The sequence below is a fragment of the Electrona antarctica genome, assembly GCF_951216825.1.
Source record: "Electrona antarctica genome assembly, chromosome: 6".
Lineage (NCBI taxonomy): Eukaryota > Metazoa > Chordata > Actinopteri > Myctophiformes > Myctophidae > Electrona > Electrona antarctica.
In genome coordinates, this window is record NC_136811.1 from 21,655,626 (window position 1) to 21,678,317 (window position 22,692).

General features: G+C 41.0%; 2 protein-coding genes across 4 annotated transcripts; both read right to left on the reverse strand.

Moving 5' to 3' along the window:
• Window positions 1–9,547: 9,547 nt before the first annotated feature.
• LOC306925001 (transmembrane protein 50A-like) lies at window positions 9,548–10,012 on the reverse strand (the record flags this gene model as incomplete). The annotated part of the gene is made up of 1 exon (XM_079503681.1): window positions 9,548–10,012. One exon carries the CDS (start codon window positions 10,010–10,012, stop codon window positions 9,548–9,550), a length of 465 nt encoding a protein of 154 aa, XP_079359807.1.
• A 1,461-nt stretch (window positions 10,013–11,473) lies between these two features.
• On the reverse strand, window positions 11,474–22,692 carry LOC306924525 (grainyhead-like protein 2 homolog). Of its 3 annotated transcripts, none has more exons than XM_079503075.1 (15): window positions 22,362–22,692; window positions 21,492–21,681; window positions 20,867–21,304; window positions 20,689–20,747; window positions 20,226–20,484; window positions 19,915–20,026; window positions 18,889–18,983; window positions 15,657–15,815; window positions 15,348–15,405; window positions 14,675–14,814; window positions 14,482–14,519; window positions 13,090–13,178; window positions 12,725–12,810; window positions 12,433–12,497; window positions 11,474–12,330 (listed from the first exon to the last, which is right to left on the reverse strand). In XM_079503075.1, exons 1-15 carry the CDS (start codon window positions 22,373–22,375, stop codon window positions 12,213–12,215), a joined length of 1,920 nt encoding a protein of 639 aa, XP_079359201.1. In that variant the 5' UTR covers window positions 22,376–22,692; the 3' UTR covers window positions 11,474–12,212. The 3 variants fall into 3 exon arrangements, with proteins under 3 accessions (XP_079359201.1, XP_079359200.1, XP_079359202.1); XM_079503074.1 differs by having other exon boundaries at window positions 13,090–13,181; window positions 22,362–22,690; XM_079503076.1 differs by having other exon boundaries at window positions 13,090–13,181; window positions 20,328–20,484; window positions 22,362–22,688.

Genomic DNA, 22,692 nt, shown 5'->3' on the forward strand with positions numbered 1-22,692 from the left:
GTCTTAGACAGGCAGTAGTAGAAATCTGGAAGATATTCAAGTACAAGGAAAGTAAGTGTAGAGGGAGTTTATAGTTGCAAGACAGGTTAGGTGGCTAGCCACACCCTAAGAGACATGAATGCACATGTGTGCGCGCGTGCGCATGCACACAGTGACACACACACACACACACACACACACACACACACACACACACACACGATTCCCAGAGGGATGACGAGATCCAACAAGACCATAAAAAACGAACTACGTTCAAAGATTGTACAGCCTGTGAGTACTGCTCACAGTACTCTTACATACAACTCTTACATATTACACAGTTCTTGACTAAATGTGTTCTTATAGACATTATTGTCCTAATCCCATGAATGAGAATAGATACATTTTATTATTTTTATTTGCGAATCCGACCTCTAAAGACTCCCCAACACGCTTATATGAAGTGGGAGAAATCTGGAATGAAAGCAAATTAATTCAAAAAAAAAATTAATGTTGATATTAGATATAACAGAATTGTACCCTACCCACCCGTTTCTCCAGGCTCACCTGTCAACCTCTTTACAGTTTTAGCCGGATGTTATTATGCCCTCATTTTATGCTACAGAATATTTAGCCTACCCCTCTAGGCTTACTAGAATATGTAAAATACAAGTTATCAAAGGGAAGATAAACAACATGGTCTATAAAGTATTTGCATTGCCCACTATGGCAGGAATTGTTTCCAAAAGTGCCAGATTTATAACATGAAATAAGGTCCTTACTCCTTACTGAATAAAGGAAGTGACTAACCAGAAACCCACATCATAGCTGTTAGTCAGTGATTCTCAGCTGCATCCATAACACATTACCAGTGAGGTGCGGATTCATTATTATCCTCTGACACATCAGCAGCTACTCGGAATAGACAATCATCTTTGTTATCGATACACCAGATGAGCAACTGTTAACAGTCTGTTTAAGGGTGAGGTCTGGAATTCTCACCAAGCTGTCAGTTGACGAGTGAATAAAACACAGTGTGCCGTGAATACCCCATTGTACTGTGAATACCCACAGCAATACACTAATATAGCTCTATCAGACTTGAAAACAACAAAAACAACCAACACCTGAGCTTCATCAATCATTCCAAATAAACAAAACAAAAAAGGTGTGTGTGTGTGTGTGTGTGTGTGTGTGTGTGTGTGTGTGTGTGTGTGTGTGTGTGTGTGTGTGTGTGTGTGTGTGTGTGTGTGTGTGTGTGTGTGTGTGTGTGTGTGTGTGTGTGTGTGCGTGCATGCGTGTTTACAATCTATTTACAATATGTCGTGGGTCAATACAATTTCAATTTAAAACTTAATATCACCATCTTGAGGGGAAAGCACAAATGAGTGTGCTGCACGTTGATTTGATTTGATTTATTTAGAAAAGCAATCATAATAAAACATTACAATCAGCGATTCAAGGATTTCACAGTAAAGTCCGAAGACTTATTTCCACTGAGGTCCTCTCACACTGAACGGAAGAATACTTTAAAATACATCACAATGGGAGAAGACCTTAAGAGGCGGCTGTTCATAGCTACTGTGGAGTTAGTACTGCTGTATGGGGCCGAGACATGGACCCTCACAGTACAACAGGAAAAAGCCCTGGATGGAGTCTACACAAGAATCCTACGAATGGCACTAGGTGTCACATGGACGGACCATCAGGAGATGAAAGAAGCGTACCACCTATGTAGACGTGTTGCGGCGCGACAGCTTGGCTAACAACACTGCAGAGCTCAAGAACCTGATGTTGGATAGGAATTTGTGGAGGGCAGCGATCCAGGAATCCCGAGTTGGTGTTGGCTAGACCTCACTCTCGCAGCAACTAACATCACAATACACACATAATTACATACACAACACAACACAACACAACATGTACGTCCCTATCCTTCCCTGACCCTTTATAGGGGAACCTTTTCCAGTACCCGTAGTTTAAATGTCTTCTGTTTAAATGACCTCAGATTGGATGTCAGTTTAACACTGGTTTAAGGCTGTTTCACTGTGTGATTCCTATGTAAATGAATGAGCCTTTGCCTTTACTTTGAAAAGTAAAGTAAACCACATCTGCAATACTGGCTCTGGTGAAATGATTGTGTACCTCGTTTACCTGCCTGAAACATGTTCTTAAAACTGTTTATTTAATTTTATGGATAGTCTAGCCATTATTGTAACCTTGGATTCTACTGGGAGCCAGTTCAGCTCTGCGAACTGGTTCCTTCCTATATGGGTTCTGGGTCCCATCCCTAGTATAAACCTAATCAGACTATTTTGAGCTGACTGTAGCTTTGTTTTAAAGGACTCGAACCAAGATGTACATGTATGCGAAATCAAAGTGGCACAGGATAAGGGAGTTGGCCACCACTAATTTCGTCTCCCTATCCATGTATCTTGCTGTTCGAGCTAGAAACGTAGTCAGTCCGGAGACCTTGTTTAGCACCTTGCTGGCCATACTACGGCCGTCTTATAAGTTACCCTCCAAAATACAACCCAGGTATTTCACTGATGATTTTGCCGCTATGTGGGTGATGGGTTTCATAAAAGCATCATCATGCCATTATCAATACAATAGTTCTTCAGAATTCACTCCTAGTTTCTCACAGAATCATAGGAAAGAGGAATAGGCAATTTGCAATCAGCACTTTGCTCTACAACAAGAAGACTCCGCAGAGGACATACAGTGAGTGAATAGTGTCAAGGGTGGGTGTGTCGTGAGTAGACTTACAGCATCCTGCCTGGTCAACTGTCATGTTTGTTGTACATTAAACCTTATGCATAGCAGACTACATATTAGGGAAACACACTCTGCAGCTTTAACTGCTCATTGGGTAATTAAAAAAATACATAGGTGTTTAAAAATGTCAGTGCAGGACTGCAGGTTGAGGAGTGCAAATGTATTCACTCAGATACATTAGTAGAGGGTTTTGGATGAGTATTTTCTAATGCTAATTTATAATGTCTGAAGCTTGTCAGTGGTAGCCCTGAGTAGCAGTGGAATAGACCAGGGCCAACTTGGTCTTATTTATTAATGAGAAGATACAAATATCACAACCAGTATTTTATTCTCTTTTTTGCACTCTTTAAATCTTTTTCCAACAATGTGCATTAGTGACTGCAGGCCTTATCGCTGCAGCTAGGTTGATACAGAGAGGTTGATACACAGACTGGACCCAACTTGTGACTGAAACTGCATCTTTCGAATACTCAATTGCCAGGAACAACAATGTCAAAGGAAAGTTCCATGAAATATGGGACTACTTTTATTTGTATATTAAAGGATGGTTGCATTAACAATTTGTAATTGTAGTACATTACAGATGATATAATCACTATTGTCAACAACAGAATGTGGAGGGTGTTGTGTTTTTGTTTTTTCTTGTCTTTTTCTTTTGTGTAAGTCATGTGTATTTTGTATGCTTTATTGTAAAATCATTAAAAAAAATAATCATAATCCGTGATTTATCATCATTCTGTTGTTTTTATTATCTATGTTGCTGCAGTGTCTGAATTAAGCCAAACCAAAATGTAGGCTACCTGAGTGTACACAAGTGGTAACAATAAAGTAGCCTACAACCTTGAACCTTAAATGTATGGACTATATTGGCACTAGCAAAGCTTAGGTGCAATTAATATATCTTGCATCATTCATCATTATGCCAAATGTAATTGCAGTCAAGTGACAATTTCCTGCTAGCCTGACCAACAAAAAAAAAAGAAGCATGAATTACAGTATAGGCAAACTAGCTAGTACCATCAAAACATTGTCCCTAAATCAATTGCTAAATTAGACTGCATGACTAGAGAGCAGCCAATTTCTTATGCATCCACACTAACCAGCTCTTGAGGCATTGGTGACTTTGTATGCTTGCTTTCAAAATGCATGCTTGAAGGTCTTTGGTCAGGCATTTGTGTCTGAAAAAAAAAAAAGTGTAGTAAAAAAAACAAAACAGATACCAGTAATGGCAACTTATGTGGTAAAGTATAGGACTATTGTTTTATTTAATACTTTGTCATCTGTTCCCAGAACAATATTAACAATAATTTCTTCTTTTACCCTTGCCATCAGGTCGATAAACAAGACAACCTATCTGCTCCAGTAAACTGTCCCACACATTCCCTATATTTTTATGCTATATAGAAGAACTTGATATGGCCTACTTGTGCGCAAGCAGAGCGCGCCATGAAGTGCACTCACCACTAGAGCTCTCTGCTGTCTGTCTGGGTACGACTGCTGCTCTGAGTCCTACACATATGTGTGTCGAAGTTTCATTGCCAACGGTTCATGAGCTATGCACGTTCAAAGTTTGCATTTTCAATTGAGTGCTATAGTGCCACCCTTTGGCCAATGGTTGGCATGGCCCTCTACCATATTTCCGAGTTTCACGAATACCGACTGCAGTTCAGAACTGCTATTTTTGGCGTAAGGAGAAGAAAAAAACAGACAAAAAATAGAAAACGTGCCCTTCTGGGCACAGGTCTCCACCAGGATGTTTTGTGTGTGTGTGTGTGTGTGTGTGTGTGTGTGTGTGTGTGTGTGTGTGTGTGTGTGTGTGTGTGTGTGTGTGTGTGTGTGTGTGTGTGTGTGTGTGTGTGTGTGTGTGTGTGTGTGTGTGTGTGTGTGACGCGGCTTGGCCTGTTGTAGCGCCACCATGAGGATGATTTGAAAACTGTCAAGTGGCATTTCTTCCTCAGCCTAGTGGGAATATGCATGCACAGTTTCACCGCAATCGGACGCTGCGTTGAGTAATTGTGGCAATTTGTACAAAACGGGTACAAAGCGGGCTACTCCTGAAAGGTTTAGAAGCCAATCGTAGGCAATGAAGGTGGATTATGACTATGAGAAATCAAACAAACGCGTCTTGATCACATGACTATGGAGAGCATGTGTACCGATTTGCGTGTGTGGAAAAATCTGAAGGAGTAATATTAGAAAATGTGTTTTACATATGTCGGCCTCCTGGTGGCGCTATAAAGAGAGATGTGAAAAATTCCAGGCAAAGGTTTTTCCTTGGCCTCTAGGGAGTTGGCATACAAAGTTATCCACAGATCCGTGCAGTTAGAGGTAAAAACACTTTTCGGCGAGTTATAGCGCCACCATGAGGCTGAGTTGAAAATGTTCACGTGGCATTTCTTCCTCGGCCTAGTGGGAATGTGCATGCACAATTTCACGGAAATCACACGATGTGTCCATGATTTGCAGCATTTTGTTTGAAACTGAGCACTCCTGCAAACTTTGGAAGCCAATCTTAGCCAATCAGGATGGAGTCTGAGAAATCTGAAAGACCTGTTTCGTTGAATGGCTCTAGAGAAACTGTGTACCAATTTGCGTGATGTTTGGACAAAATCTGTAGGTGTACTGTCCAAAAACTTGTTTTGCACAAAGCGGCCTCCTGGTGGCGCTATAACAGGCCGTTCTGGATATTCTGGGGCAGAGCTTCATCGTTGGCATCCAGGGAGTGTGTGTGCATAATTTGACATCGACCGGGTTAACGGTGCCGGAGATTAGCGGTTCACAGACGGACGGACGGACACACACACACGGACATACACACGGACGGACGGACGGAGTGCAAAACATACTCTCTCCCCATGCCTTCGGCCTGGTGGAGACACAAATAAAGGTCCTTTCAGGACTGCTTGGTCCTTTAAATATTACCTGTGACAAGGAAAATGCACAAAATAATAGAGATCATGATTGGCCTGGTCTGGTCTAAATGTTCTGATGAATTGGAAAAGGTGGACCCTGTTGTAAACAAGTGTAATGTTTTATCAGTGTCGTCCACATGCAGTAGCAGTAACAAACAGTCTTTGTATTGAGCTGTGCTTTCATGTGAAACGTAGGCTACCCATTCTGCAAACTGTTAAATACTTCAATCAATCAATCAATCAATCAATCAATCAATCAATCAATCAATCAATCAATCAATCAATCAAATTGACTGCCCTTCTGAGCCCAATTGTTGCTAGTCTAGTGCGCATGTGGCTGGCCCGCTATACACCCGTCTCGTCAAACAGAGGTCTCTGCAACTTAAGTCTGCACTGCAGTGCCTGGCTACAAGGAGGAGTAGGCTACATCATGCATGTGTTAACTAGAGCGACCTCTTTTGGTAGAGGGCAGTGTGGAACAAAATTCCATAGGCCTACTGTCGGTATGGTACAATATCAATATGATGAAATGGTACTACAATGTTTACCTACTGACAACAAGCTCCAGGTAAATTATGAAAATATTTCTACAAAAATATTATTACAAAACACAATTTAGCTAGTTGCTGCTACTTTCAATATACTTCAAACAGCCAATATCACAATCTGTATTGTAATAATAATAATAATAATAATAATAATAATAATAATAATAATAATAATAATAATAATAATAATTATTATTATTATTATTATTATTATTATTAAGGTTTTGGATATTATACTCTTTCTAACTTTTATTCTGTTTGTATTTGAGGCTTTTAGCCCGCATAGTCTACTAGCAAAAATGGTTTAAAAAAGGATCCAGGAAAAAGTAATATGCAAGAGGCCCTCCTATAGCCAACGTTCTGTGTCTGTGTGTACGATGGAATTGAGGATAAAAAGTGAGGACAGAAAAGTGAGGACGCAAATTATGATTGGCCGGAATGTGATGATAAGAGCTTCACACAAGTGTGATTTCCGAGAGATGGGTGGGCAGCGTGCATTTTCAGAGCATGTTACGATCAATCAATCGATTGTCTTCCGCTTGGATCAGAGGGGGCAGAATTTGAAACTGAGGGTGCCAAGCGTCCTGGCACCCCCGTGGCGCCAGGCCTGCCACAGCTAGATATCAATCATGTGCTTTTCCAGGCATTTAAAGGACTGAATCATGTAATGACATTTATGTGCAATTCATTACTGCTTGTTACTGTGTGGTGTACATAGATATTACTAGTATTTAAATGTTCAAAAAGTTCCCATAAATTTCATCAGCCTCATCTTTGTCCTCTTTACAGATTGTTTGATACACGTATACCAGCACTGGATGCCTATTTAAGCTTTAACGTCTGAGTGTCCTGATCACAGCCTCCCTCCAGTGTTCTCTGTTCTGATAAAATATTTGGGCTTTGTGGGCCTGGTGGTCTACCCACTCACTGAGCTCTTTAAAGTGGTTCTGTCCGTTCAAAAGAGTTTCGCCATATCGGGTCTCTTCGGCTGGATGTGTCATTTAGCATAATGAGTCTTGGTTTGCAATGTCTTCCACTGAAATGTGGCTCTATTATTAGCCACCCTGTATTCAGTACTTTTGTATGTATCTATTGTATGTGCTGCTAGATAGTAGGCCAAGGAAGTAGTTAACTCCACACATTTATTTTCACGTTTAATATTTTTTGAAAATTGTAACTTTAATTTATAATAATGAAATGCAATGGCACTGAAACCTTGCACAGCTATGGAGTAATGTCATAGGTATATCATAAGATCTATGATCATGTTACCGGTCCATGACATTGGTGATTGACATGGACTGGTAATATGAATTCAAGGTTTCTTGTTACATCTTGTGTACAGGTAGTCAGGTACACAAGAGTGAAATAACTTGGTTCCATTGTTGGGGCATTAATCATAATTGTATCTTTCGTTTTAAATTTCCTTGTAAATGGATGGTGGACAATGGATCACAAACGTATACAGTATGATGATCTCTGTGGACAGTGGGTGGATGTCACTAACGTACTATATGCCCATATGGAGAGCACATTTACCTAGATTCCTAGAATCAGATGTAGTTCTAGAAAATCCTTAAATGGGGGAAAAAAGGAATAATCAATAGAGAACAGTTTGACCGTCGTCCTAGCACTTAAGGTGCAAAGTTCTTACTCCTCCAGGTGCTGGCCTACTTGGGACGATGCATGTTCTATTTATATTGGCTATGAGGCACAAACGTGCACCGTGACACGATGCCAATCCGTGAACCCGGCAATTTTGGTTAGTCAATCAGGGAAGCTGATGATTCCCAAACATACTGAGGCTACTGTAAGTGACTTCTCAGATAACAGATCCCAGGTCAACAGATACATATACTCACACATACACAGATACACATACATCGGTTCTTGGAAAACGTTGGTCCATCCGAATTGCCATTCGGCACAGCAAACATGAGACACACACACACCTCAGGGTCACGAGAGTTTGAAACCTCGAGTTTGAAACCTCTTGGTCGCTTTCCAAGTCACCCCCGGGGTAGAATGACAGACACACATACAGTATACACACAGATTTGTGATTGTGAGTGTAAAAGCTGTAAAGTGTGTGTGCGTGTGTTCCCCAAAGCAATGATTGGCCAGGATGTGATGATAATGTATGATGATAAGAGCGCCCCTCACTTCACACAAGTGTGATTTTTCTTTTCTTTGGCCAGTTCATTCATATGCCTAATTGTCCAGAAACAGTCCATGGTTGAGGTGGCTAGAAACTTCGATAAGCCTGTAAGATTTGCTGACATCCATCCATCTTCAACCGCTTATCCGTAGTCGGGTCATGGGGGTAACCGCTCCACCAGAGTGTTCCAGACTTCCCTCTCCAGAGCAACATTAGTGACTTTCTCCTGGGGGATCCCGAAATGTTCCAACTGCGCCTTGGTCTCCTCCCAGTGGGACGTGCCTCAAGGACCTCCTAGGGAGACGCCCGAGAGGCATCATAACCTGATGCCCGAACCACCTAAGCTGGCTCCTTCCAGGCGAAGAAGCAGCGACTCTACTCTGAGTCTCTCTCGTGTGACTGAACTTCTCACCCTATCTCTAAGGGAGATGCCAGCCAGCCACCCGTTGAAGAAAACTCATTTTGGCCGCTTGTATTCGCAACCTTATTCTTTCGGTCATGACCCACACTTCATGACCATAGGTGAGAGTAGATTTTCTGACATGCTGTCCTGAATGGAGGACAGCTGACATTTGCTGATGCACTTGGATGTCCACACAACTCTCTGCTTTGCTGTTGAGATCAGTACAGTTCCAACTCCAAGTGCATATGCTCTCAGTACTTCTGTAGAAGACCCATAGGACAAATACCAAACCACTTCAGTTGCCTGAGGTAATAGAGGTTGGTTGTGTGTTGTCTTCAGAAATTGGTCGATGAGAGTCCCAGGTGAGTTCCTCACTGATGTGGACAAGTTGCTGACCTGCGGCACTATCGATATAGATGGGGGTGTGTTCTCTACATGTGTGTTCCGGTATAGTCCACGATCAGCTCTTTGGACTTGTCGACACCAGGTTCATCTCTTGGCCATCATTGGGTCAGGTTCCTCCATGTAGGCTGTCGTCAGTAATCATATCTATCACTGTTGTCGTCAGTTAATATGACTGAATTTGGACGTGTATGTGGCCAAGCACACATGCATGGGTAGAGAAGGGGGCCCCTACATTGAGGTTCAGGGGGCAGAGGTGTTGATACAATATAAAAAATAGATATAGCTTAATAAACTCTAAAGCATATTGCCTTATACAATACAAAAAAGCAGGGTGTATAACAATGTACAACACCGACAGTCCACACTACCACTGTTCCTCTGTACGTCCAAACTTGAACAACAAACCCCCAAAGAAAATGAAGGCATTTTGGAAGAAAATGGCAACACCAGGGTACACAACATCTTTTTGAGACGCTACAAAGCCTCCAAACAGGATCCACATTGAGGCAATGAGGGAGCCAAAAGACAGTGTGAAGCCGATGAACATCCAAATACGAGCACCCGTGGGTGTTATGCAGCCTTCACTGTAGCTGTCTCCTATTACCTGGGCATTTGATACAGCATTTATCATGAAAAAGGCCACCGTAGCCATGACTCCACATGTGTGATAGGCATGAAGGAACTGCTCCTGACTTGGGTACTGAACTGCTGCATCAATGATAATCCACCAACCAGTGAAGAACAGAACTCCAGCTGCTATAGAGGCAATGGGGTTTCTTCTCTCTCCCAAATTACAGTCACACCGTACTCCATCCAGGAATCCTGACATTGACCTTACCTTTTGTTGTAATGCCGAACACAAAGTATTTCTTTATTTTGCTTCCGAACGTTCTGTTGTTAATCGCTAAAATTTGGAAGTTTAACGTGTTTTATACCAGAAAGTCAATGGAAGTAGGATTAGTCAGAAACCTTGCCCAAACATGGAGATGACTGATGTCACAGTACTGACATCATAGAAAAGTCACGTGAAGTTCGAGATCTACATGGAAGCCACTCATTTATTAGACAGTAGACTCAATCTTATTATTGAATACTTGCTGTTTTGTAGAGACGAGACAAGCATCATCCACAATGTTATTGTCTCATTGTACTTCTTTTAAAGTATCCTTTTGTTGTACTTTAAATCCGGATCAGGTATATAACTATATAATGTGATAAATAAAATATCACACCTGTGTGAAGTGAGGGGCACTCTTATCATCGTACATAAGCTCATTCCGGCCAATCACAATTTGCGTCCTCACCTTCGTCATCAATGTTTGTTATGCAATGTTTGTGTTTACATCAATGGCATTTAATGTTTGTGTTGGGACAAAAAATGGGTTACATACACCAAAAGCTGGACATAGGTGGGGTTTTCGCATCTCAAAAATAGAAGAAAATAAAAATCACCCTTGTGTGAAGTGAGGGGCACTCTTATCATCATACATCACATTCCGTGCTCAGCCAATCAAATCATCACAAATGTGGTACACAAACACACAAAGCTGGGCATATATAGGGGCTAGGGAACACTTTGTAGGTTTTGTATGATATCCTGTATTTAATGACCATTTTTTGGGTCAGCTTAAAAATCAATGAATAAATCTGCAATGTTTGTGCCTTTATGTATTGAATAATCTAGGCCGTTTTCTTAGCACCGATGCCACAGACTGCTTGTGATAATAAAACGGTCTATATTGTAAGGTTACACACCGGCATTCAAGGTTATCTTTATTTGTCTCCCTTAAGAGAAATTTGTCTTTGAGACAGTCACAGCTGCATACAAATAACTTTATACACTCACAGAAGGAAAAGAAAAACACCATGAAACACACAAACATAAAAAGAGATATTGCACAAATTCCCTTGATAAAGTGCAACTAGTTAATAAAGTGCATCTAGTCAGTTATGGTTGCTGCCATTTTTAGCAATCTTTGAGCATTTTGATTGACAGAGGAACAAATTAGTGATTAAATCTATTATACACACACCGTGGAGTTCTATACCTCCTACCGGATGGCATTAGCTCGTACTCTCTGTTCAATACATGCAGATGGTCAGATACAATATTCCGAGCTTGCCTTATTACTGCTTGTTCAAAAATGGCCATACTCTCAGTTAGGCAGAAAGGGAATTCATGCAATATCATGTTTAGAAGATTTCTTTCCATTTTAAGAGCATTTTCCATGCCCTAGAAAGAGAATAGCTGCAAACCACCACAACAAACCTGAAATCAGGGACAAATAGCTGTATATAAAACTAGATTTATTGAATCATTTAAAAGACATGTAACAAAACATGTAACAAAGCAGTAAATACTAGAGAAACTTTCAGATTACAGATTACTCCGATGGAAACACACATTTTGTACTGTTAGCATTGGTAATACAATAGACTGTAAAGACCAGTTAGGTCTTTAGTTCTAACATTGTGCATTTGCTGTGCAATACACAATGAAAGAAGAAAACAGATGTGAACATAAATATCAAAATAATTTGCCTTCGGCTGCAATTAATAAAGCATGCAGTGGCAGAAAGAAAGGTAGCATGTTGAAGATGTTATGTTTCATGCACCACCAGTGAAAACCTAATAAAACTACATTTGAAAAGTAAATATGAAGGTGATAGAAGCTAAATTCCAATCACTGAAGATCTGAATAAACCACATTATCATCACTCATCAGAGGAGTTGACAAACAAAGAGTCCTGTCTCTAAGCCATGGCAAGTCTTCTTAGGAAACATCAGAGACTCATTGACCACAATGAAAATGGTCTTGAATGTAAAAGTAATATATTTCTGTAGTTTTCTTTAAAAAAATATCAAAGTTCTTCTTGAAATGCATGGGTAGCATCAATATGCCGCCACGGGTCTCTATAACAATCAGATTTCTGATAGAGTGACCCGCAAAGAGTCTGCAGAAGAGTTCTCTATAACAATCAGATTTCTGATAGAGTGACCCGCAAAGAGTCTGCAGGTCTCTATAACGATCAGATTTCTGATAGAGTGACCCGCAAAGAGTCTGCAGAAGAGTTCTCTATAGCCAGGATGAAGGTGTCTTCGTTGGAGTAATTTTCAATGATGTTGTCGTCCATGTTTACCAAGATCCTTAGAGAGATTAAAGAGATGCACATAAAGACATGGATAAAAGTAAAAGCGACAGAGAGTGATGTCTTTACATTTGGTCTCTGTGAATACTCTCTTTCTCACCCTTTTTTGCTTTTTGTGTAAACTTTGGACATCTTGTGAAGGGGTACAGCATATTTCTGTGAGATCTGTGAGAAACACACTGGCACTGTTTATTCTATTCGCATGCATTTTAAAGATGTTGAAATTGACCGACTGTCATTATTAATGAAATAAGTCATTTAATAGGAAGATGTTACATTTCAGGGAGAATCACATTGATCTTGTCTAGCACAACCAGTTATATCTGAACAAAAACTGCACGTCCACACTATATTACACTCTACGTAAACTAAAGTCAATTTGCACAACTCACTGCCTCCAACAAGGCTTCGAGGGTTGGGGACCGGAGCATTAAGGCGTCGAAAACGACATCACACTCCTTCCTCACATACAGCAGAACTGGTGAAGAGTGGAAAGAAAGAAAGAAATCAAATTTAACAGTCTGTCTCGAGAGACTACAGTATTGTTAATAATATAGGTCTGTTTTATCTCTTTGCATATTTCTTTGTAGCATTAGCTCACTAGCCATGTTAATATCCAAATTGTTGTTGTTTTTCTAATCTGTCCTGCAACTTAATAGTTCATGATAATAAAGTGAAATTACAGCGAGTGCACCTGTAATTATAAACTGTTTTACAGTTAAGCATGAGTGATGAAGGTCAAGTGATATTCACAGACCTTTCCTTGCAATCTCTGCTTTGGACCTCTTGGGGTTTGGTGGACAGAGAACTTCCTCAGTACGGCATGGGGCCCGCTTGACTGCAGTGCTACTGAAACAGAGGAAACACACTGCAGTTATCAGTTTGACTGCAGAATTAATTAATCGCAATGCCCCGTTGACTGCCGAGATTTCACTAAACTTTGAAAAAAAACACACGTGGACATTGTTCCTTTTCATGAAAATACGCTTTAAAATGGTGTGATCCTTTGTCGTAGTGTTGAAAAATAATCCAAAGTGGCGATCAACAACACAACGCCGCCATTAGAATTCATTGGGCCTCAATTTCCCAGAAGCCTTTGCATGCCAGTGCGACCGAAATTTTTGTGGTGACGTCATCCGAATGAGTCACCTATCCCACTCTGTCCAATGGAAACCCCGCAAAATGTATTCAAAACGCGAATTAAACAATGAAAACGTAACTCGTGTAACTCGTTATTGGGAGGGAAGCAGTTCTACAAACAATTAACTCGTGTAAATGGGAGGGAAATTGTTATCTCCTTGGAAGCCAGAACAAGATTATTTTAATAATGCACAGGTAGCCAGGGACAATAAAGTGAGATTTGATAAATGAGCGTTAATCCAGAGTTTTTTTTATATTCTTTTTATCTTATTTTAGCTTCATCGCTAGCCGCTTCCATGGAAGGAATAGCCGAAATCCGAAAGACATGAACGTCAACATGAATTCGCTGTGTCTAACATCTCTCAGCCAAACCTGTCATGCTGTGAGATGATAGTACTAAATCTTACAGGCATGATATGGACACGCAATTTCATGCTGCTGTGATTTTTAATGATTACTGAAAATGATTACTGAAGATATACAGTTATGGAACAGAAAGCATTAAATCATCAAAACACATTTAACAAAACAGCATGCAAAATGTGCAAGATGTTATCATGATTTTCTTTTTTTTTTAATCAGCAGAATGTGAAAGGAGTGAGGCAGTGGTTCCCAAACTGTGGTGTGTGCACTGTGCACCCTTTGTGGTGCGCGAGCTCCTTCTAGGGGGTGCGCGACATGGAAAGGCTAATGGTGGTGCTATGGTTTTATTTTAAATATATTATTAACATATTATTCCAATATATGGTAAGTATATACAGAATATAGACTATGCTGCATATATTATGCCATATTCAGGTTTATATACCAGTATGTGCATATAATGTGGATTAAAAGGAAATAAATGTCTCATAGATTATGCAATTTATATTTCCATTTGGGGGGGGTATTTCCAGATATAGATCGGGAGGTAACGGGGTGCCAAAACGGTTTGGGAACCGCTGCATGGTGTAATAACATACTATACCACAGACTTGTGAGCAAAGGACTGAAACGACATGCCACTCACCCATTTCTCTCAACCTCCTCTGTGTTAAAGGCAAAGACCTACAAAAGGAATTAAAGAATACAATGTTGGATCCTGGTGCACTATCCAGGGCTCTATTTTGTCTGACATATTCTGTCTGACATGTGTGTATGTGCTTGTATGTATATTGTGCATGTTTCTCTGCATGGGATACTGTTAATGAATGCTCCCTCACCTGCCCTGCTCGCTGCAGGTTTCCAAAGTGGACATCAGGAATGAAGAGGACAGGCTGGGAGTCCAGGTCCGTCATGGTTTTGAACAGAACACTGTCACTTTTCCTCATAGAAATCGTTGGCACTGGGTCGCCATTTTTCCCTGGTCAAAAGAAAAATGCATGTTCATTTCCAACCCTACAAGGCCTGCTTCTACTTGTTTTCTTAATGAATTATTCAGTACATTTAATCTCCGCTTGTTTATTTTGTTACATAATTGTGCCATGCAAAACAATTAAATTAAATGACAATTACTTTGAACCACTTGAACCCCAGTGTCCTTATTCAAGGAGCATCAAGTAGAGAGGACCAGTGGCGTGTCCAGACCTTTTGGACTACGGTGCGGTAGCCCAAGTGGGGTACAGACTTAAGGACCATTCACACCAAGCACTATAACAAACAACTAAATTATACAACACATCTGTGTTGTATCCTACCGACTCACCTGCAGTGAGGAGCCCCCACCAAGAGGACGTAGAGCCTTTGTCCTACTCCTCCCACCCAATAATCGCTGCTGACAGCCCGACAAAGCCAGTACAACAAAGTACACGGTGGATTCGAACCCACCATATATAAAGGCTTTATATTTTTAAAAGATCCACACCACAACTCTAACAAACTCCATACTGGTCTCACCTTTTGACTTTTTGCCTAACTGCTTTCTCTCCTCATCACGCATCTTTCTTTCAGCCCCCTATGAAAAGGACAGATATGGTCATATTAATGACAAAATAACAAAACTAAAAAGAAAGTGAAAGAGGCCTTGTCTAAAAGCCCTGCCTGCAGCCCATGTGCGGTAGCCATCCTTAAAAGTCCCGTCACTAGCAGGGCTAAAAGCCTAAAGTATCGGAGCATATGAACATTTTATTCCTAAAAGGAAGCAGGCACCTCTGGACAAACCAATTGATCATATTCAATATCGTCAATAGATGGTGGATCTCTCACCTTATCACAGAAGACCTTGATGTGAGAACAGGCCCTGTGGATGGGTGTGTTAGTGCGGCTGTTGTAGCTGTAGGTGTCTATCTGAATCATAAGAGGCATCCCCTTCACACCCTTCTGGGGGGAGAAGTCCGTGCTCAGACAGTTGGCAGAGATGAACACCTAAGAGAAAAGGGAATGGATTGTGTTCTTGTTTTAGAATTATTACAATCATGAAATGCACGCCTGTAGTTGATATGAAGTTTAATAGGAAGGTACCATCTTCCCATTTTATTAAGATCAACAAATGTTGACCGATTTACGGATTTCGTGTTTTGTGTTTGTTTCCAAAAAAAAATCACACCCGTGTGAAGTGAGTGGTGCAACTCCGTGTGTGTGTGTGTGTGTGTGTGTGTGTGTGGGGGGGGGGGGGGGGGGGAAACTGCCCTTCTCAAAGGACCAGACCGTCCCCCTACAACGGAATTGTCGAATTTCTGGAACACCCATTATTAATAAGCTCCCCGTCAGCACCCCCAATTAAACTTGGATGGCGCAGCGACGGACTGTCCAGTTTAACAACGTTGTAAAGGGAATCTGGTAGTTGCAAATTGCAACTTGTTACGTTGCGAATCGTTGGTGTGACTGTGAACTGGACTTTAAATGCACCCCTTTAGTTAACCTTATAATATGTAAGCCACTGTCACTCACTTCAAAGTTCAAACATGTAAAAAGCAAGCCATCCACTGCTTATCTGTCTTGGCATCAGCACAGGCTCAGTGGGTTTTACAGCAGCAGTCTGGCTCTGAGATGGCTAACCAGATGTGGAACACAACAGCCGCATGTAGCCGTTTGAAAACCAGGAAGCCAGATATTTGCTCTCTGGTCATCTGTGGCCTGGTTCATTAGATGTCTTAAGGGGGTTAAGCATGTTAGCCAATGCGTTAAGTCTCTTCAAAAACAAAAAAGGTGACCAAATGTAATTTCACACAAAATGTAAATAATTAAATACTATTGGCTTGTCTAGAAGCTACTGCATCTTTTAAAGGATGTAACAGCAACAGGCAGAACACCATAAATCTTAAATATTATATGACAAACTATATAAAACGTTTTTTATGCTTGACATGAGAACATAAATTATGTCATGCAGTATTGTAAATCTAAACCAGTTTCAATTTCTTGTTTTATGCCAAGCCGCCACAACCTACAAAACTACCTCAACTCCTAACAGCATTTCCAGTTGAACAGGTAAAACAGCCCTGCCAACACATTTGCAAGGACATATAACGGTTGAGATTCTTCAGCACAGCTTAAAATGTTTTTCCCACTACAGAGTAGCAACAACATCATGTCAGAACCTGCAAAAGGTGATGGTTGATAGCTGAAAAAGACCTGAAGCTCAAATAACCCTCCTACACACCTTCATAATGCATTTCACCCATAGCACTAGATGTTGTGGCGTGCGTGGGTATGTTTGTGTAGGAGTGTATATCTGCATAAATATGCAAAATAATTTGTGTGAGCATTCAGTTGCCCACCTAAATAATAAAACACTGCAATAGTGTCATCCATTCGACCTAGCACAAACGCACAAACACAACACCAAACACTGCAATAGTGTCATCCATTCGACCTAGCACAAACGCACAAACACAACACCAAACACTGCAATAGTGTCATCCATTCGACCTAGCACAAACGCACAAACACAACACCAAACACTGCAATAGTGTCATCCATTCGACCTAGCACAAACGCACAAACACAACACCAGCCAGGCTGCAACAAGCAATAGTACACCATGCATAACCAGCACATTTCATGCTCAGCTTTAATGCCAATGATTGTTGCTTGGCAACAGTTGAGCTCAGCCAAAATGAAAAACCAAACTCATCCTTCGTCCCCAAGCATCCTTTTTGTATCACAGCTCATTATAGCCTGATTGGGAGCCCAATTAATATTGGAGACAGAAGACTCTTGGTGACAGAACATACATACAGTACACATTTGAAAACCTCTCTAATAACAGTGACCTCTGTGCTACGCTGTTTGTGGCCTATAAAATCCAAGTCAAGATAAAAGAGAGAGAAAGAGAGAGAGAGCCTGTGTGTGTGTGTGTGTGTGTGTGTGTGTGTGTGTGTGTGTGTGTGTGTGTGTGTGTGTGTACACACTCCACAGCAAGATTCATAACAAAAACAACTATACAGTTTTCTATTTTACATACCCAATTACCCATAATAATTATCAAGGACTCTAATGTGAATGTCTTACTTTAATACACCTAATGAACTGTATGTCAATGCAAAGCACTTGCCGCTTATTTGCCAGTGAGTCTGTATTCGCTTAAGTGAGGGATACAAGGAGGCCTGTATGCCTCAAATCTTACCCGTTTAACTCCGCAAAATAATCTAATCAAAAATATCTAATAGGTAATGATGAGTAAACATAACAGTTAACAAGATCAGCATCACTGCTATAGGTTGTTACTAGGGTTGTCCCGATCGGATCGGGTGATCGGAAATCGGGGCCGATCACATCAATTTCAAATAATCGGAATCGGATTGGGAGCCAAAATACGTGACCAGGACATCCCTAGTATCAATATTATATCCATATCATTTGGGATATAGCACAAATGGATCGGGAAAAATCCGTATCAGTAGATGCTCAAAATCAAATGATCAGTCGGATCAGGAGCAAAGAAACGTGATCGGGACATCCCTAGTTCTTACATTACTGAGAAGGTGTATGCCAAACAAAATGAAGGCTGCAATTAATTCTCTGGGTGTGTTTGAGGAACACTAGGGTCAAATGGGAGCCACAATCTCCCATGGCTTGGTTTGTCTGTCCTTGTGTCTACGAACTCTGTTTGTTTGTTCTTCATCTTCATTCTTTTGGGAGTAACCACCTTTACATAGGTGTAATCTGAGCAGTTCTTTTATGCTGTTGCTGTGTATACTCAGCGCATCTAGGACTGGGGGTCCGAGGAATGACCAAAGACAACATACCATTAGTTCTGTCCTGGAAGACAATAATGGGGAGGATGGGTGGAAATGGCATACAGTATGCTCAGTAAAGTTATGTGAAGTACAATAAACTCCATAACCTGGCTGGACTGGAAGAATGAAAGACAATCTTTCATGTAACAAGGTCATGTGATGATCATTCCAATTCCCTCGAAGAGTGTAAAGTAGCTACATGCAAACTTTTAAAAGCAATGTTTTTATTGTATTTATACTCCTGTTTTTTTTTTTACCTTGGCTTCTTCATTGATGTCCCATGTGAAGGTGACAGCATTGTAGGCAATTTCCTCAACATTTGCAATTGTGTTAAAGCTCTCTTTGTAGTCAGCTGCAGGTGATTAAGCAGGAATCAAGATATTAGACATAGATTTGTCATCAGCCCTGCTTTTTACATTTCAGGGGACCAGGGATCTGTGCACAAACACACTTCAGTAATTACTTGCCTCACAAGAACAACTTCTCAGATAACAAGACCATATGACAGAAGATGTTAGGAATTTGATTATAGAACCATCTGTTTTTTATTTTTAGTGCAAATTCACAACCAAGTTAAATATAAATTCTCTAATGTATCTTTGTGAGGACATCATGCGACATCCTTTGAAAACGTATGATGGCACATTAACTCAAATTAAATTGAAAGACCGGCAAAACAACTCAACCACAAATCCAGATATGCTTAGACAAAGATAAAAGACAATTTGATGCACTTCAATAAATCCCAACACTCCAGTTTTGACCATGAGAGCATGTAGGTATACTGAAAACATGCCACGGGTAATGCACTCCCTAAAGTGTTTGACACCCAGCAGTTCATTCCATTCTGTTCTATTCACTACCACAAGTTAAGGCCTGTCTGTCTTTGATCATAATGGCCCCAGGCCTCTGCTTATTTATCCCGTTAACGTCTATTCAAATAGCAATCCAGCAGCAGACCGCTCCTTGGGGCTTTTAAGGGAATCTGGATTTAGACCGTTATTCAAAATAGCTCCAAGTGTGTCAGGTTTCACCCCAGGAAAATACAGAGGCCTTCACTTGGAGCGTCCTGTAGGTTTGCCACCTGCTGTCTCTTTCTGTGTGTATGATCATCTACCTCTTGACGTTCGCCTCCCGAGGCCGGATGCCATTCTAGGCCGCATATTCCCCATCTGTTATACCACTTAACTACTCTCAACTCCACAGGTGATTCTGGTTGTTTTTGAAAAACAAGCTTTGCATTCAACAATGTTAAAATGGAGAATGACAGTGACTGATCTTACCGATGTCCAGGACTCTCTGTTTTGCAGTGTGCTGGCGAGAATGCCAATATTTCCAATGCTTCAGCTGTTCATCTCTACCCTTCTCCTCACCAAAAACCACCATAATAACACTCTGTAGAAGAAGCATGGAAATATACTCAAGTTTGAAACAGGATAATATCAATATATATCTATTAAATAGAGCCATTCAATGAATCACAGGTGTTATAAACATACCCATAATGGAGTGAAGCGTCTGCATTTTTAAAGGCGATGTAAAATATTGTTAGTAGTCTCCTTCTCTAATCATTATGTACCTTTCCCGGCCTCACCTGTACAGCACTCTGCTGTGACATCTCAGAGACTCCCATGGTGCATTGCTCTGTACCGTATGGGTTCCTATCAGCCCTGGGTGATGTCAGCGATCCACTCACCCGCACTTTGCTTCCCGAATCATGCAGGCATGCTCTGACTCCAGTTTGACTCAACGTCACAGCATAGAACTGACCCCGGTTCAGGTATGCCATGGGGCCATCTCCTTGACGCTGGCGCAGGGACATACTGGCCTCCAGAGAGTACTGGAGGGTGTTACTGAAAGTAAATAACAACATGTTTTAGTAGAACCTTTAAGCCTTTTGTATTACTAGGCTATTTTAATATAGGATGAATGAAGTATGAAACAGAATCATCACAACTAGAAAGCGGAGTCAGTACCCATAAGTCTGTATCTGTGAAATGTCAAATGCAACTATTGCATTTGTTTCTGAATCTGGATACGAAAAATGTCTGACGTACCCTGGTTGGCTGTAGTATATCGACTCATCGACCTCTGGTGAACGATTTGATTGGTATCTCTGCAAAACAGTTGTATAATATTTAAGTTTAAAAGGAGCGCCACAGTAAGGTGTGGAAACTGAGTGTTCACTGTAACCTCAATGTTACTGTCACAGTACCCATCTCCTTCTAGTCTCACCTCTCCTGCTCCGCAGTACGAGTCCTCAAAGGTGTTGGCTGAGGTGCTTCTCAGCTCATCTTTCAAGAAACCAGACATATTGCAATGGTTTTGTTCATAGATCATCCTAGTCTGTTCTCTCCCTTCCGTTTTGCAGGAACCCCCTGAATAGGAGTTCATCAATGCCGATGTGGATGTGTGACCCTCTGCCTTGACCAGCGCTAGGGTGATCGCACTCTCCCCCACACCAACTCCAGCTCCTCTTCTGACCTCTCCTGTTAGCCCACTCATTCCATACTTTGTGCCCTGCCCCTGATGTTCTGTTGTAGTAGTGGAACCGTTTACAGAGAGATTCACAGGCATGAGATCCTGAAGATGCTCGTCCAGCATTGACTCCAAGTTCCCAGAATCTTCTGTCTGTTTAATGGTGCTGGGTACTAGTCTCTTCTCTCTAGGAACCTTTCGCACGCACGCACGCACGCACACACACACATACACACACTTTATTATAATGAGTAAATAATATCCCTCTATTCATTAAAATGAAATAACCAATTTGTGCTTTCTCATGTGACTGTCGTTCGCCATAAGTTCTGGTTTTCAACCTAAATTGTATAAAGTGTGGCGTGCTTTAGTTGGTTCACACCTTGTAGTAGTCATAGAGCAGACCCAGAGCGGCTGCACTATCGTCATCTCCGTTGATGCTCATCATGGCCTTGGTGGCAGCAGTCAGTGGGTTCTCCAGGTAGGTCTTCCATGCTTCATCCTCATGGTTGTACACTCTTCTACAGGGCGTCATTGCCATCTCATTTGGCACCACTACCACTAACCGTTTACTGAAAAATATTAACAATGGTGAGAGAGACCATGAGTTGTGTTATTATTAAGCATATCTGTCATTAAAGAGGGCACGCCTGCCAAGCCACCATATCTGCCCCAGGCTGTTTCTCACCAGACTTCTATACAGCTGCCCTCCCTGTGAGATGTGTTCGTATGTAGGATCTCTTTTAACTTAAGAAATAATGGCTCAATATTCCCATTTGAACTAAGGCAAATTCAAGTTACAACACAACCAATTTGCCTTGTCTATGTCTTGACACTATTCATTGAGTAGCTAGCCTAAGTTAGTTACAAGAGAGACACTATCCAACTATTCAAGGTAACGTTTCTACCCTACAGTGCTCTTACTCTGCAAGGTTAAAGAAGGACTAAAACTGCACACAAATCAAATTATGGGATTTGACTCATTATCAACAATTCTGAACATATCAACTATTTGTCTTCAATAGCCTACATTTCACTTTTAAAAAGCATCTTGCCTATTGTATGTGCATAAACCTGAGAGGCAAAATAAAAATTACTGTTTGTTATTTCAGGTCAATTAATGCAGTAAGAAAATGTGTCATTTGAGACATAGGCCTATTGTCAAATCTATTGATTGCTATTGATTCAAATCTATTGAAAACGTGTTACGTATAGCTCACAAACTATAACGGAATCGTATAGAAGTTATTACCTGTCCAGGTCCATGCTGTTTCCAGGGAGAGCTTGCCTGAGAAACAAGACTTTCGAGTTTGTGCAGGTGAATTTATGTGGGTTCGAGACTCAAAGGAAGACGGTCGGAAGGTGAGAGAAAAACTATCTTTGATTAAAGCTGGCGCCGCCGTTCGTCACAGGTCGCAGTGAAAACATTTACTACAGGTCTGAATCAACGATACACCAGCAAACCCACGTTTATGTTATGATTCAGGTCCATTTGCCGTGTGTAAAAAAAAAAAAAGGTTTGCAAGATGAGGCACACTGCGCTCTAGAGTGGAACACCTGATGATATGTAAACAAGGAAACAG

Bases quoted from the DNA above. Each gene is read 5' to 3' on its own strand.
- LOC306924525 (XM_079503074.1), bottom strand. The intron at 14,815-15,347 runs GTGAGACCAGTA...TCTTTTGACCAG, and splicing joins GTTAGGCAAAAAGTCAAAAG to GGAAAAATGGCGACCCAGTG. The intron at 12,498-12,724 runs GTGAGTTGTGCA...TGTTTCTCACAG, and splicing joins TCGAAGCCTTGTTGGAGGCA to ATCTCACAGAAATATGCTGT.